Source organism: Protopterus annectens, chromosome 1.part2 (assembly GCF_019279795.1).
Source record: "Protopterus annectens isolate FY-2018-M chromosome 1.part2, PAN1.0, whole genome shotgun sequence".
In the NCBI taxonomy this organism is placed as follows: Eukaryota; Metazoa; Chordata; order Ceratodontiformes; family Protopteridae; genus Protopterus; species Protopterus annectens.
This window is the reverse complement of record NC_056727.1, coordinates 1,229,542,553-1,229,558,791: the sequence shown is the minus strand read 5'-3', so window position 1 is coordinate 1,229,558,791 and position 16,239 is coordinate 1,229,542,553. Positions and strand designations below refer to the sequence as shown.

At 35.3% G+C, this 16,239-nt stretch overlaps 1 protein-coding gene across 1 annotated transcript in view; it reads right to left on the bottom strand.

Annotated features, from left to right (window-relative positions):
• The window catches only part of LOC122792309 (ammonium transporter Rh type A-like), a 594,865-nt gene that overhangs the window by 158,537 nt on the left and 420,089 nt on the right, over positions 1-16,239 (bottom strand). The window contains exon 7 of the mRNA XM_044060089.1: positions 11,770-11,900. Within this exon, the coding sequence (XP_043916024.1) occupies positions 11,770-11,900 (131 nt within the window). The remainder of the gene's footprint in view (positions 1-11,769; positions 11,901-16,239) is intronic.

Below are 16,239 nucleotides of genomic sequence, written 5' to 3'. Positions count from 1 at the left end.
TTATTTTATTTTATGTTATAAATGTGTTATACTTTATATAGCTTATATAGTTTTTTTACATTAATGAATGTTTAGGTATATATGCACATGCTTTATTACATATGCATACTATATATCTTAGTCTTTCTTCATTTTACGTTGTATACATGATACATAATTGTGTTATATTTTATATATATATTTATAGATTTTTATATGTTTGCCATTTCCACCCTATATAGGCTATATTTATAGATAAATATACATTTTTTTTTATTTGTAATAATTTACTTCTTCATCTGTGTTTTACTCCTAGAAGGCCATTTAGTATATATATATAGGGGAACATCATATGATTATGTACTATATGGTATGATTAAGCAAGAAGTGCTTTATATCATTGTATATTTAATTGATACATATTCCTTTAACATTCACTTTGGTATTTTTATACTAGTAGGTTGAGCTTATACTTGTATACATGATATATTAAATAACAAATAATACACTATGATTATAAAATTATAATTTTTACATTTTATTTTTATTTTTTTCTTATCAGTTTATTTATATTTTAGATTATTTTACATTCTGTATCAAAAGGTAGTGTATAAATTGATAATGAACTGATAGTATGATTGCACCTTGGTTGATGCATAAAATAGCCATCTCTAGCTATGCCATAACATTCAAGTAAACTAAGCTTTATTAGTAACCTTGGTATGAAGGTATTTCGTTAGCTAGGAAATACATAATTGGCACGCGAAATTGTTTTAAATTGGATATTATGGATTTAATCATTAGTTTTGCAAATCGTATTTACGTATAAAGATAACTGTGACATATTTATATATGTAATGAATGCTGTAAAGGGATATTTCATGTTTATATTATCATCCCTTACAACTGTCTAGTTTTGATACTTCTTAGTATGCTCCATTTGTTATTAGTAATATTCAAGTACGTTAAGCTTAATTAGCTATTCAGGTAAGATGGTATCTAGTGGGTTATGAAATACATAATTGATACGTAAAATTGCTTTAAATCGACATTGTGGATTTAACCCTTAGTTCAGGCAATTGTACCTAAGTATAAAGATAACGGTCATATATTTATATATGTAATGAACGTTGCAAGGGGATGCTTTATATTATCACCCCTCACAACTGTCTAGTTTTAACATAGTTTCATATGCTATGCATGTTATTAGAGAGAAGATTGTAACGATTTATACACGCAACGAAAGTTGCAAAGGGACATTTTTTCTCAATTTATAATGGCTCAGTTCTGTGGTTGTCATGTACATTTTGCTTCTTATTAGCTATGGAACTTGAAATTCATCGTGCACAATTTTTTTGCTATTAGTTATTTAAAATAGTAGTCTACTCTTATTTGAACAAAGTGACATATTAAATAATAATTATGCAAGAATATTCTAAGCGGTGCAAGTGCTAGATTAAGAACCTAGCACAACACATTCGTACTATTACAAAGGAAAGCTTTTTAGTTCACTTATGTTTTTAAAAGATAGCGGAGCTCTACGCTATGTTTTGTTTTGTATAAATATGAATTTTTTACATGATTAAGTCACTGAGTACTTTAATTATTTTAATAATTATCTTGATATTTATGTCTTTAAATATATCATATTAATTGATTTTAAGGAAGTGATGTCATGTCTTAGTACTATAAAGGCAGCACTTAGAATTTGTTACTCTATTGGCCTGATGAAGCCTACGGGTGAAAGCGCTTGCCAGATTTCAATAAACTACATTTTTAATTTTATTTAACGCACTTGTGAATTTATGTCGTTTTTCTACATTGCGACTTATTTGGATATGTAAGAAGATACATACGAACCTTGAATGAGAGGAATTAGTCTGAACATATTAGCGGTGAAGTGAAAAACTGCCGATATTGCTGAGATTTTGAATTTACAAATTTTGCGCCATTTTCAAGGTTTGATAGTGTGTGTCATTAACTGTTCGTTATGCCACTCTGCCTGTATTAACTTTTTCAACTATTAACTGCATTTTTTTATTTTTGATAAAGTGAAGAGGTAGGATTTATGAGAATCATGTGATTGGACTGAACTATTTATTGGGTGATTTTGTTGTATGGCATTTAGTCTGGAGAAGTTTTGTCATTAAACCAAAATGAAAGCACTAACTTAATTAAAACTGTGTTTTACTAACATCTTTGCCATTGCTTCTTACTTTCCAAAAGCTAAAATCTTCCAACATTTTTTTTCTCATAGAATGACAATGTACATAGTTAAACCATCTGACATTAACTATATACTTAAATATTATGTTTCTTCAAGTGATGGACCACACTGATTATTCATGTATTCTGGTTACTTATATACTGATTTGTTCCTATCAGGAAGTGATGCATATTGGACTTGTGATTCCCATACAATGAATGAATATTTTTCACCTAGGAGACCATGCCACTTTTGACAGAATACTTAAAAGCAAAAGAACCACAAGCATAAAATAATACATTTTACAAACTGAACTAATAGCTTCTCTGTTATTTATGATTCAGTAAATCATGTGTTATTCACATTTCTCACTTCTTGTTCTCTCATTCTTTTATTTATTACTATATTTTTTCATAATAAACATGATCTCTATTTTTCCAGTAAATAAGTTATGTTTTTTTTTTCACCCACAGAGTGTTTGGTGTAGACTGTAGCTTGAGATAATTTATTGCTTTTGCACATTTTTATTTATCTACTTTCCTGAGTGAGGAGTGGAATATATAGCTAAGCTTTATGTTGCTTTACTTGAAGGTACATAAATAATATAACTGTAAAATAATCTGCTTTATCATGATATTCTTGTTGACATTGCCTTTAAGATTTATATTATATCATATACAGTGTTTAAAGTGTCAGCATACAATGTATACATGTTTTGGTTTGGATGGACTAGTATGTGTTAACCCTGCTAACTTCCACAAACCATACCTCTTTCCATTATGCCACCAGTCTATTTATTCTCATTCCTGAGGAATATAGTCTAGATGGAATAAACCTAACCTGACATCACAGGTAGGGAAACACCTTTTCTTTTCATGTACTACCCAGTATCCCTGAGGTGGCATGTACAATATAGCCCTACTCTTGGTTTGTCCCTGCTGTTACTGAGAGCATATGCTTCCACTACACTGACTGAGTAGTTTTGTTTCTCTATGGCTGCTTTTCATTCTCCTGGTCTCTATCAAGAAGGGCAAGAATTAGAAGTTATTGCTTCCAAGATGGTTGTAGACTAATCAACAGCTTAATTTCAATTCTCCCAGTACAAGAAAGAAACTGAGAAATATGAGCTAGTAATTCTGCCAGGTTGAGTAGAATTTAGTTACTGGCTAGTAAGTACACTGCTTGGGTGCCAGCAAAGAAGAAACTTAGAAAACCTGAAATTAAATAAGCTGAAAAAGGTGAAATGAAAACACTGATTGGGAAGAATTTCACAGCTGTTCAGCAAAAAGCAGTTCAAGCTTTAGCTTTGGTACAATGGATGGCTTCCACTATTTTAAAGGAAAAATAAATCAGATTTACTAAGAGCTGATTAAAATAAATGAAACTCTGAAGGAGTATATCAACTCAAACAAAAGTTGGAAACAATATAAGAAGCTTTAACTAGCTATTCAGATGAACTGATAAAACTGTAAAAATCAGAGATCGAAATTAAGAAACAACTGGCTGAGTGTGAGACTTCTCTGGAAGAGCTTTCAAACATGGTAGAGTTAGAAGACAGAGCATACAGAGAGAACCTGAAATTTTCTGCTATACCAGAGAAACTGGAAGGACCAGGTTGTATTAATTTTTAAGGAAGCACAAATAAGCAGCTGGACTGGTATTCCACAACAGGATTTGTTAATTGAAAATCCAGCTGTGGAATACATTGAGTGTATGCTCCAAACCTGACCATGAGAAAGCTGCCAAGACTTGTATTAGTAAGAATGCAATCAAACCAGCAGAAAGAGTTGATCCTCCCAAATCTGTGGCAGAATGAAAGAGTATTAAAAATTGGAGACATCAGAGTGTGGAAAATGATTATTCACTGTACACCAGGCAGAAGAGAAGGAAATGTATCCCAGCAATCAGGGAATATTGAGAGTCAGGTGTGAGATTGAAGCTGCTGTATCCAGCTGTCTTCAGAACATTTTTTTTTCTGGAGGGTTAAAGACATGTTTTGATGGAGAACAGGTTCAAGAGGAAATGGAAAAGTTTATCCATCAAAAAGTGAGCCATCAAACAGAAGCGGACTCTGTTTCTCACAATTCTCTCGATAAAGCTGATAGAGAGACTTTGCCAGTGAAAACTTTTCCAATGTTCCATAGGAAAATGCTTGAGATACAGAAAAAAGCATAGGGGTTAACTAGAAGAATAGGGAGTACCTTTGACTTGAACCAGAGTCTGGTGTTGAGAGATGAAGATGAACAGGAAGAAGACCAGCAACACTAAAACTAGTGAATAAATGTGAGATTATAAAGCATCAATCACATTTGTGAACTATAGCTTTGCAAGAAAAAGTGGCTGAGAAAGACTGGACTTTTGTTGACTTTTTAAACTTGTGGGTGGAATGTAATGCATGTACCCCATTCTGTCTTATTAATATTTAGAAGGGCACTAAAAGGAAAAAAAAGTAAATGCAAGTAAAACAATGTTTGCTCTTAACAGTGTTTGTATAAAACATTTCATTATATAAACTGCATTTTATGTAGTAATACAGTTTTGTGTAGTATGTAGACAGGGGTATTTTAAAGGTAGGGGTGAGGGTGAGGGTGAGTCTTCTCAGTGATTATTGTATGTAACAAAGATATGAAAGTAAACAAGTACTTTTTTAGTTTTAAGAAATATAAGGCTTTATAACGAAAAAAAAAGAAAGGCTAGGCAAAAGCAAGTTTAATTTAATATGCTGTAATCTCGTGGTGCTGGGGTGGGGGTAGTATGTTAAAGTGCTCTGATTATATTATGTACAGTTGAGATGTTTTCTGTTATTTTTGCATAGGTGACTAATACCCTTGACTTAATCTAGAAACAAGTTCTGCCTGTAAGCAAGTATGCTTGAAAAGTAAGACAAAATGTTGAATGCCACAAGAAGTACTATGCTTCTTGAATATGCAGTGATATTAGCTTGATGTTTCCTTTAGCAAATATTCACGGGGAGTTAAAAAGTCTTCAGCTGAAGGCAGTTGTGCATTCTGTTTTGTTCTGAGTGATATTAGCAAGGACTCCTGCATGCATCTGCAGAGCTGTTAGTTTTTTTCTCATTGCTGACTATGTTTCCATGGAGACGAGCTGTTTGCAGTTGCAAGCAATTAATCTTAAGAGATCTAAGCATTGTTTGTGGAGGGAAATGCAAAATTTAAAGGTACGAGGGTAAGCAATTCAGTAAAAAAATAAAGTCTGAAATTACTGGAAGTGATTAACAGATAGCAGCTTCCCTAGTAGCCTTAATGTTCAATGCATTTAATAGAATATTTTATAATTTAGTTTTATTTAAAGATAGCCAGTGCATGCTTTCTTAAGGCTAAAAGTTAATGTTTTCTGAAAACATACAAGCTGTTTTTCACATCTGGGAGGGGAACAGAGATAAGAAAAGAACAGATAGCAATCAGTGTTAGTGGCAGCACAGGCTGTAACATGAGATTTAGCAGGAGTAACCTTAATTTAAGGTTAATTAATGTCTTTGAGTGCAGCTGTCAATTTGGGGCAATTGCTCCTCTCTGAAGGTTTTAACTTCATTTTTCAAAGATGTACATATTCTGTGCATTTGTTCAAAGTTAATAGGTTATGGGAGTGTTTTGAAAACCTATTTAGTTATTTGTTTAAGGGTTTTCATTAAAACAAAAAGTCTTGGCAAAGTAAGATAGGCTCAAATTGAGATGACAAGAAACACTGTATAAAAGATCAACCTACCAAATATTAGTGTGTGCATATAACACAAAAGCTGGAAATACAAATTCAAAAAGATGTCACCTATAATACGTGGGAACAATAACTTCTTATCATAATGGCTATGTTATCCATATAACTTTGGAATGTGAATGTCATTACAGGTACAGACAAATAGGTAAGAGTACTGAATTGTATTAAGAAATACAGAGTGCAAATACAATGCAACAGGAGACACATTTGGAAAGAAGTAAACATGTGACATGTGAATTTGATAAAAAAAGGATTTCTGGATGGATATTCAGCAGAATAACAGGTACAAAGGGAAAGGGGAGTACATGTACTAATTGCTACAGGAGCTCAAATAGTGATATAAGTGGAAAAACATATACTATTGTAGATTTGTGGTAGTAAAGGGCTACTGGCAATGATAGAAGATTACACTAAAATATTTATATTCCACCTAGAACTGTTATTATGGAGGTTAAGAACATTTTTTGGAAAAATAATCAGCTTTCAGCAGGGAATATTACTTATAGGTGGGGACTGGAACTTAATTTGCAACTGAGAGGGTATATCCGAGGGAGCTAGAAGGAAAAATATAACAAAAGAGGGTAGACTTCTGAAGAAATTTATGAAAATATTTGGTATGGAAGTATGTAAATTCAGTAGTAGGAATGTAGAGTGAATTTACATATTATTCCCCAAGGTACAATAACTAGGCAAGACTAGACGTAAATTATATTTCACAGGAACATGTGTATTTAGTTGAAAGCTTTGGCACACATCCAATAACTATTCAGATCATGCGCCAATAACAGCTAAGATAAAAAGGCAGGATAGTGAAGTAAAACTAATACTCTAGTACTTCCCTACCTATCTGTTAAAAAGAGGAATTTAAGGAAAGGGATGTATAAATTACTTGAAATTATTAGAGCAGTTAGAAATTTCTTCAGAAGTCATAGCTTGTGAGTGGGATAAAATGAAAGTGGAATTTAAAATTAGGGTAGGAATAAAAGAAAAAGAAATATGGTTAAGAGGTAACAAGAATTATTTAGAGGGGATGAAAAAGGTTAAAATATTGCAGAATAAGGAGAATCTCACAGAACAAGAAGATGCACGAGTGCAGAGTGCTAAAGAGAAAATAAGGATGTATCTGTATCATATGTATGAGTTTAGAAAGACTGCTGTTAAGCAACTTTTTTTGATAACTCCAGAGCAGAAAAACGTAAAACACAATGACTTAAGCACAAGATTGTTGCCAAACTCAGGGAGCCTATAACAAGAAAAATAATTGGAGATCCTGTAGAAGTATTAGAGATGTTTCAGAAATGTTATAAACATTTGTATAAAGCAGAGAAATGTGGAAATCAAGAAAGAACACAAATGGAAATATTTATGGAAGACTTAAGTATGCAAATATTAGAAGTCGAAGAGGTACAACAATTAACAGTTATGATAAGAGGAGATTAGATAAAAACAGTGATGTATAATCAATCTGCAGGAAAGTGTCCAGGAATAGATGGTATTCCTGTAGAAGTTTGGAAGTTAGGAGGGAAAAAAGTGATAAAGATCTGGAAAGTTTTAAGAGTATTTTAAAAGGAGAGGAAGCACTACCATCCTGGAAGAAAGCTGTGGTGGCTGTAATACCTAAAGATGTTAAAGAACCATCAGAACTAGCTTCATATAGGCATGTTTCAATTTTAAACCATGATTATAAAGTGGTTATCTTCATAATAGCTAAAAGAATGGCAAGGGTGTTGCCAAAATTGGAAGATATGGATCAGTGTGGTTTTGTGGAGAGAAGGCAATCATTTGACCACATTAATAGAACAATGATGGTCTAGAGGGAAGCAAATTCTAAGAAAATGCTGCTGTTGCTGGTGGGTCTTGATGTCGAGAAAGCATTTGACAGAGTAAGCTGGGATTTTATGTGCAGGGCAATGAAGCATTTGCATTCCCTGATACAATAATAAGGTTAATTAGGAGGATATATGAGGGATTGGAGGCAAAACATAAACTGGAGGGTTCCTCTCCAATAGGTTGTGTCTGAACAGAGAAATGAGGCAGGAGTGTCCTCTTTCCCCTTTGTTATTTTCATTATATTTAGTCATTAGCAAAGAAAATAAGGGACTCAGAAAATCAAGGATAAAATTGTAAGGTAAGCAGGAAAAATTGGCTTTATTACAGACAATACTATTTTTTACTTGATAAAAACAGAAAAGAACAACAAGAAATAAGGAGAGAGTATGATTTTGGATGCAGATCCTTAACGAGAATAACAACAGCCATACAGAATATTATATTCATAAAATATCAGAAAGCATTCTAAGAACCAAACCAACATGATAATGGAGAAAGGAGATTTTACTGATAGGAATGACTGCAATTAGGGATACAGAGAATAGGCAAGAGGGGGCAAGAATTTACTGGAGAAAACTGGCAAAGGAACCAAGGTACTGAGAGCAAATAACTAAAGGGGGAAAGGTAATAGAATAGGATGAGGCTAAGAAGATATTTAGACTGCAGGTTAGAGACTGCCTTCCCTACCAGGGATTGATATCAGAGTATAGGTAAAGGAAAAGGGATAGAGGAATCCTAAGTGAAAGACCTGATCTGATAGAGTTTTTGAATCTAGAACAGAAGCTGGTGATAAAAAAGAGGGATAATTAGTAGAGCATATAAAATATTGCACACTAACTATAGGAATCAATCAGAGGAGTTTAGAAAAGGTTGGGAAGAGAGACTGGATAAGCAATTTATAAAAAAACAATGGGAGGACATATATATGGCTCGCAAGTATGCAACAAAGTTTAGAAGGTTAAGGATTTTTGCTTGAAAATATTTATGTAGGTATTTTTATACCCCAAGCAGACTCCAAAGAATTTTTCCTTAGGTAGATAGCAAATGTTGGAGGTATGATGGGGAAGAAGGAGACAACCAAGAACATGTTTTGGGAGTATAATGAGTTGGCAGATTTTAAAAATTCCCTACACAGTACCCTATCAGAAATATTGGGTGAGCAAATGTGTGTAACTAAGGAAATGATTCTTTTGAGCTCTGATACAGGATCTGAATTTTCTAGACATAGTAAGTCCTTGTTAAGTTTAATTCCGGTGGCTGCCAAAAAAGCAATTACTAGAAATGGAAATCAAAGTCTAAGACAACTGTACTTGAAGTTTTTAATATTGTAATGGAGATAAGAAAAATGGAAGTGGGATCTTTAGAAAAGGAAAGAACAAACTGAATAGAAAAATTGAAATTGTGGGAACTATACATGCAGAATAATGTTCTGGAGGAGAAGTAAGGTTTAAGGAAAGGAAGGAACTGAGCAGTTTATATAATGCTGGACTGATGGTAGTTATAAAAAAGAACATATGTGATGTACAGTGATTATAACTAGAAATATGTTACTATGGTTTGTTTTCTTTTACATTCATATATGTGTGTCTGTGTCTTAAGTGATATATTAATAGAGATGTTAAAAAAAGTATTAGAAATAATTGACATCCTCATACGTGCCCACCAAAGAAGGTAAGTCTGACATTACTGCTGCTTTGTTCCCATTTTCTTGCTTGCTTCCTGCAACCCATGGTGCTCTTTAACCTTGGGTTGTCTCTGCCATAGACAGATGCCAGCCTCTCTAACAACAGACAATGAAAATTACTTGTGTTTTATAGTTTTTCTTTCATTATGCTGTTTTTCCACAGTGCTTAACCTTGTTCATATTTTTAGTGATATTATACCTTTTTCACATACAGATATGCTGCTTTCCCCCTGGACTGCATCATCATCATCATCATCAACCCCCTTTTTTCCATTTTCTACATGGGATTGCAGTGTTGTGTCAACTGTCACCATCTTTCTCTGTTCAATGTCACTGTCCTACCTTCTTCGACACTCATGCCTGACCTTCGCAGGCCTTCTTTCACACAATCCATTCCACCTCTTGTATGCCCTCATTTCCTTCTGCCTTCTTCCTGTCTGTCCAGTATTGTCTTCACTGGATCATCTTCTGTTTTTCTGTTCCTGTTTCCTGCACCACTGTAATCTGTTCTTTTTTACTTTTTCTACTACTTTGGCTTCTGCTCTTATGTCCTCATTGCTTTGTCTGTCCCACAGTGTGCATACTAGCACCAGTCTCAGGCACTTAATCTCCATCACCTCTAGCTTCCTCAACTGTTCTGCCTTTACTGCCCAGGTTTCTGTACCATACAGTAGTACTGGTCCCACCACTGTTTTATACACCTTACGTCTCAGCTTCTTTGGCATTCTTCTGTCATACATTATCCCTTACACTTTGGCTGCAGTCCCTCTGATTTGACTTCCTTCTCATTCAGACTTCCCTTTTCTTCAACCACCCTTCCTAGATACTTGAAGTTGTTAATCTGTTCCACTATTTTCCCTTCTATCACAGTTTTCCCATTTGCTGCCATTACAACTGCCTTAGCTGTACTCAGTTTCAGTCCCTTACGCCTGCAATAACATATTTTAATGTTTCATGGTGGCTGCTTTCTCTGTGACCTACAGAAGTGCAGCAGGAAGGATGTTTATGTCTGCATATCACTAATCAGTAGGGCTAATGTGAAGTTACAAGTCAACATTCTGTGTTTATCTTCTAACATTACTGACTAATGCAGGAACACCTCTGCTTCCTGGAGGTCTCCTAACAGGGCTGTCTGCCATAAGAATTCAGCTATAGTCAAAGGGCTCAAGTTGAATATAAGTTTGTGCCTTCTTTATTACTTTTTAGCTTTTGGTTGGTTCATTAAATCTTATCATACTCTTTGAGTTTCTTGTTTTGCGGTCTTCTGTCTGTAGAACCAGCATGGTGTTGTTTTGCTTTAACTCACCATCCTAAGTGCATCTGTCAGTTCTTTTTCTATTGACTTATATCTGGGGATTTACAGGCTACCCTAAATCCAGATATGATCATCTGTCCCCATGTCCCCACTGTTATTTCCTTATAACCTAGCCAAGAGGAGTCCTCTTGCTTCAGCTCCTCCTTAAATAAAGCTTCCTTCTTTGTATTTTGCATTAGCCTTGGACTTTTATTGTCTTTTGAAGGGGTACGAGACATTTCTGATACATTAAACTCTGCTAAGGTATGATGGTGTCCCAGAATGGGAGCAAGTGAAATAAATGACAGTAGATAAGGCAAACCATGACTGGCTAACATGTACCAGTGTTTGGTGCCAGGGAAAGATGGATTACTTCATTAGTGTGTCAGTAATGGGAGAGTGTTTTCTATGAATAGGCAAATGACTGAGATCTTTTGTTGGACCACTAGGTTTGATCTTAAGAGTGGAATTTTGCCTGTTGCTTTGAGATGAATAAAACATTGTCTGGGAGCGTATGCTATGTGACAATGAAACTTACTTTTTCATGACTGAACATGACACGCAGGGGGTTAGATTGCTGTGGCATATGAGTCTTGAATGGTGGTCCTTTGCAGTCAGAATGGGAGTATTGACATTAGAAGAATGTGGGAGCAAATCCCACCCCAGGCAGTGCTAAAAAGATTGTCATGATTTATATTAAGCATGCTTGTTTTTGGACTGTGAATTATGGCATACAGTTATGAGTCATTTATTCTTCAAAATGTATTCCACATTATGATAACTAATATTTCCATAATTAAGACATAGATAGAACAAATACAAAATTATTGTTAATCCCACAGTTTTGCTATTGAATTAGAATATAAGAGAGCTGTGCATTACTGCGGTGAATAAACAAATAATTAAAATCTACTCAGATGTAATTACATCATTTTCAATATTTGAATGAAACATTAACATGTGGAAATTTAATACACCATACCTGGATAATAGAAACATTTATCTGGCTACATGTTACAATCAGCAGTAAAATCAACCTACGTGTGTAGCTGAGTTAGATTATCCATTGTAATCAGAGTGATGCGGGTGAACGCTCCTATCAGTCCTGGCAATCCAAAAAGACAAAGCACACCGCAGGTGTCATGGATCTGAAGCATTGACTGAAGGAATGGCTGAAACACAGAATGGGAGATTTAATTCACTTTTGTATTGACTTTTAGCACAAATATCAATATGTTACATTATCCTTCCTCTGAGGTTCTGATATAGAAACACATCAGCATTATTATTGAATGACTGACACAGTAGTGAATGAAATTTTAGTCTGCAAGTATCTGTTACAGAAAATAAAGTTATAGGTACTCAGTGAGACTAGGAGCTTTTAATTAAATGTTTAAGACAAATCTGAGTTTATAACAAAGAGAGCTTGACAATTGCAAGTACCTTGTATATCATTATCCTAAAGTCTGATTTCAAACATAAGAAAAAGATGTTAAGTTGTGTCAAAAAGAGGGGAGCTTGTGATCCAACATCTCTTTGGCTGATTCCCTTTTGCAGGTGAGGGTGGTAGGTCATCCTTGCTGTTTGGCACCATAAGGGAGAGGCTATACTTTGTGACACTGCTTGCTAAGCAGTTAGCAGTTAGGAAGTAACTCCTTGATATGTAAAAATGAAAGGGAGGAATCAATACTCACCAGATACTGCAGCTGTGCTGTACCAAGATTTTTAGAATAAAAAATAGGAGTCAGTCATATTGTATTGTATTATATATAATGACTATAGCACTTTAGACAAATAAAACACTATAAAGATATATTAGCAAAGCAGCACTTACATGAGAAATATCAAATATCTGCTAGATGCAGCTCATTCACTGGACATTATCAGTGTCAGTGTACTGTTACAAAAGAAACATTAATTCATAAATACCTAGCTAAAAAGTGGGAACTAATCATATTACAAATACAACAAATATGTCCTTCTACACATTGACTTATTTTCAGATATCAATAAAACTGACAATAGTTACTTACAAGCCCTTTCTAATGTTCTGTATATGAATATATTACGTCATTTTTTCATTAACAAAATGCAGTTGCTATCGTAAAACCTGTTGGGACCATTATCACAAATTCTTTTTCTGTTCAGCCATGTGTGGTTTGTAAGCTCTACGTTTGCCAAAGGAGAATACTGTATAATTAAACCAAAGGTAAACAGGTCATTGTAATAAAATGGTATCCACTATCCAATGCATACTTCTGCTCAGTATTAATGTTTTCCTGTCTGTTAGAAAAATATGTATTAGTAATATGCATGCTTAGTGCATTCGATGATTAAAAGGGTTAATACATTTATTCTGTTCACACTGCATGAATCTGCACAGCTATTAGAAACTTAACAAGAAGCATTCTATTTTCTGTTAATGTCAGCAAATAACAAGAAGTAATTCATTTCTACTAGTGTCATGGGACTTAACAAAGAGTTATTGATTTTCTGCTTGTGCCAATAGAAAGTACACAGCTGCTAGAAGCTTTGATAAGGAACACAATGGATGCTTGAAAATATAAACCATAGTCAGCATTACTTGTACCTAAGCTAGAAATGTGCCTTGAATCTAGGCAAAATGTAACACATATATTAGAACTGCACAACTAAAGAAATGGAAGTTTGTGGTGAGCTAAAATAAGCCCCAAGGCCAGGTTGTTTTTCTGAAATGTTTTGTAAATCAGCAGTTATTCTCAACTAGTCAGCAATTAGTCTAGTAACATTTTCTGTAGAACAATACAGAAAGCTGTGTCTAACTACGTCAGCAATAGAAGTAACATTTCTGTGTGACATGGAAAGAACTGTATAAAAATGCCATACTAATTATTAATGTTCAGACAAACCATTCTGCCAGCATGCTTTGTCTCCTTGCTGCAAGTTAATAAAGGGTGCCTTGCTTGAACCTTACGTGAATTGGTCTTTGAAGTTTTTTCCTTTGACAGATTGGTCCTTCGGACCGGAACTCTCTCTTCACCTCGGATCAGACGGGCCAGGTGGTTGAAACCGTACGGGGAAGAAACCAAATCAGTTCTTCTTATTTGAAAAGCCCTCCGACTGAATTGTCATTCAAAAGAGGCCAGCCACTTTCTGATCTGTGACTGAAGGACGGGTCCCCGCGAATCAGGTGATCAATCACATAGGCTCAGGTAAGGTGAATCTACTTTTTCCTGTTTTCTGTTTTAGATCAGGGACCAGATTTGTATTGTTTCTGTCAAGACTATATTTTTGCTTACAAGTCAGGGACAGAAAAGATTACTGTCTTGTCATAGATCAGGAGAAACAGAATAAGTAGGCAGTCATTCTGAAGAGACTATAACAAAATCTGTGGTACCACGTTAAAAATAAGAGAAGTTACGTAACGATCAAAAGGGTAGAACAAAATGGGTAATAATTGCACAAAAAGACCCCAAAATCCACCATTAACAGAAGACGCAAAATACATGCAGTCGCAGCGCGCCGACAATATTAAATATTATTCAAAATGGGTTAATAAATATGAATTCAATGGAAAATTAGAAAAATCCTTGCTTATCAAACTTGTCAAACAGCTCAAAACCGATTCCAAAGGTCGGGTAAAAAAGCAAATGGAGAATGGCGTATGGTCCAAGATTTACAAGCTGTAAATGATGCAGTAATACCAAGGGCACCTACGGTGCCAGACCCACACACCCTGTTGAATGATTTAAAACCTCAACAGAAGTATTTTTATGTGGTAGACATCAGCAATGGATTCTTTTCGATACCGATACACCCTGATAGCCAGTATTGGTTTGCATTCACATTTCAGGGGAAAAGGTATACATATACGCGACTACCACAGGGATATTGTGAAAGTCCAACAATATTCTCACAAGAAATGGCAAGCAACTTGGTGGGATTCACCCCACCAAGAGGCAGTCAGATTTTACTTTATGTTGATGACATCTTGCTGGCAGCCCCCACCCAGCAAGATTGTAGAGAAGATACCATAGCGCTATTACGATTTTTAGCCACTGAAGGACATAAGGTAAATAAAAGTAAACTGCAGCTTTGGGAAAAACAAGTCAAATACCTGGGATAAGTAATATCCAAGGAAGGTAGAACATTAGATGAGGACAGAAAAGCAGCAATTTTGCAAGCACCAAAACCCACTGTCAAGAAGGAAATTATGTCCTTCCTGGGTACAACTAATTTTTGCCGGAGCTGGATTCTAAACTATGCTTTGGAATCTGCACCACTAACTGACCTTATATATAAGAAGCCTATGGCAGCACAGGATTTATTACAATGGACACCAGAAGCAGAATCTGCTTTCTGCAAACTGAAGCAGTTAATAGCATCCTCATTATTTCTAGGATTACCAAACTACCATAAACGTTTTTTTCAAACTGTAGATTGTAAGCAAGGTTATATGACATCAGTGTTAACACAACAGCATGGCGATAAGAAATGCCCCATTGCTTACTATTCATCACAACTAGACCTAGTGGCATGGTCCTTACCCCACTGTGTACAAGCAGTAGTTGCACCTGCAATGGCAGTACAGGCTTCGGCCTCAGTAGTCTTATTCCACCCTCTCACCTTGAGAGTGCCTCATGCAGTCGCAATTATTTTACTACAAGAAAAAGTGGTATATCTTTCCCCTGCTAGGCATCTTTCCTGTATGACTATATTGTTGAGCCAACCTCACATGACAATTGAGCGATGCATGACTTTGAACCCTTCTACTCTGCTCCCGACCCCTGCAGACGGCACACCGCACCGCTGCCTGCAGGTAATTGAGAAAAAAAGACACTACCTAGAAAAGATCTCACGGATGTCCCCTTGGATAATGCTGAGGTGACATACTACGTGGATGGTTCGTGCAAAAGGGGTCCTGCAGGACAGAACCTAGTAGGATATACAGTAGTTTCTGATACTAGGATTATAGAAGCGAAACCTTTACCACACAACTTATCTGCACAGGCAGCAAAATTAATTGCCTTAACTTGGGCATATCTCTTAGCAAAGGGTAAATGTGTAAACATTTTTACTGACAGCCAGTACACTTTTTCTACTGTACATGTTTTTGCGCAACAGTGAAAAAACCGAGGAATGATAACATCTACTGGCAAACCTATAAATCATGCACAGTTTATTTTAGATCTTTTAGAATCTATTCAGTTACCTCAGAAAGTAGCCATTTGTAAATGCACAGCTCACACCAAGCAACAAGATAGGACTTCAAAAGGTAATGCAAGAGCTGATACAGCTGCAAAACAAGTGGCTACAGAAGTATTTATTTTAAATGAGAAACTACAACCCTCTGAGATTTTAGACTTAGAAATGTTAAAAACAATGCAGACACTCACTACGCAAGCTGAAAAACAAAGATGGGTAAAACAAGGAGCAATTCTCGAAAAGGGGCTGTACATCTCTAAAGAAGGAAAACCGATACTACCATCTAATTTGTTTAGATATGCAGCTTTGTTGAGCCATGGGCAGTGC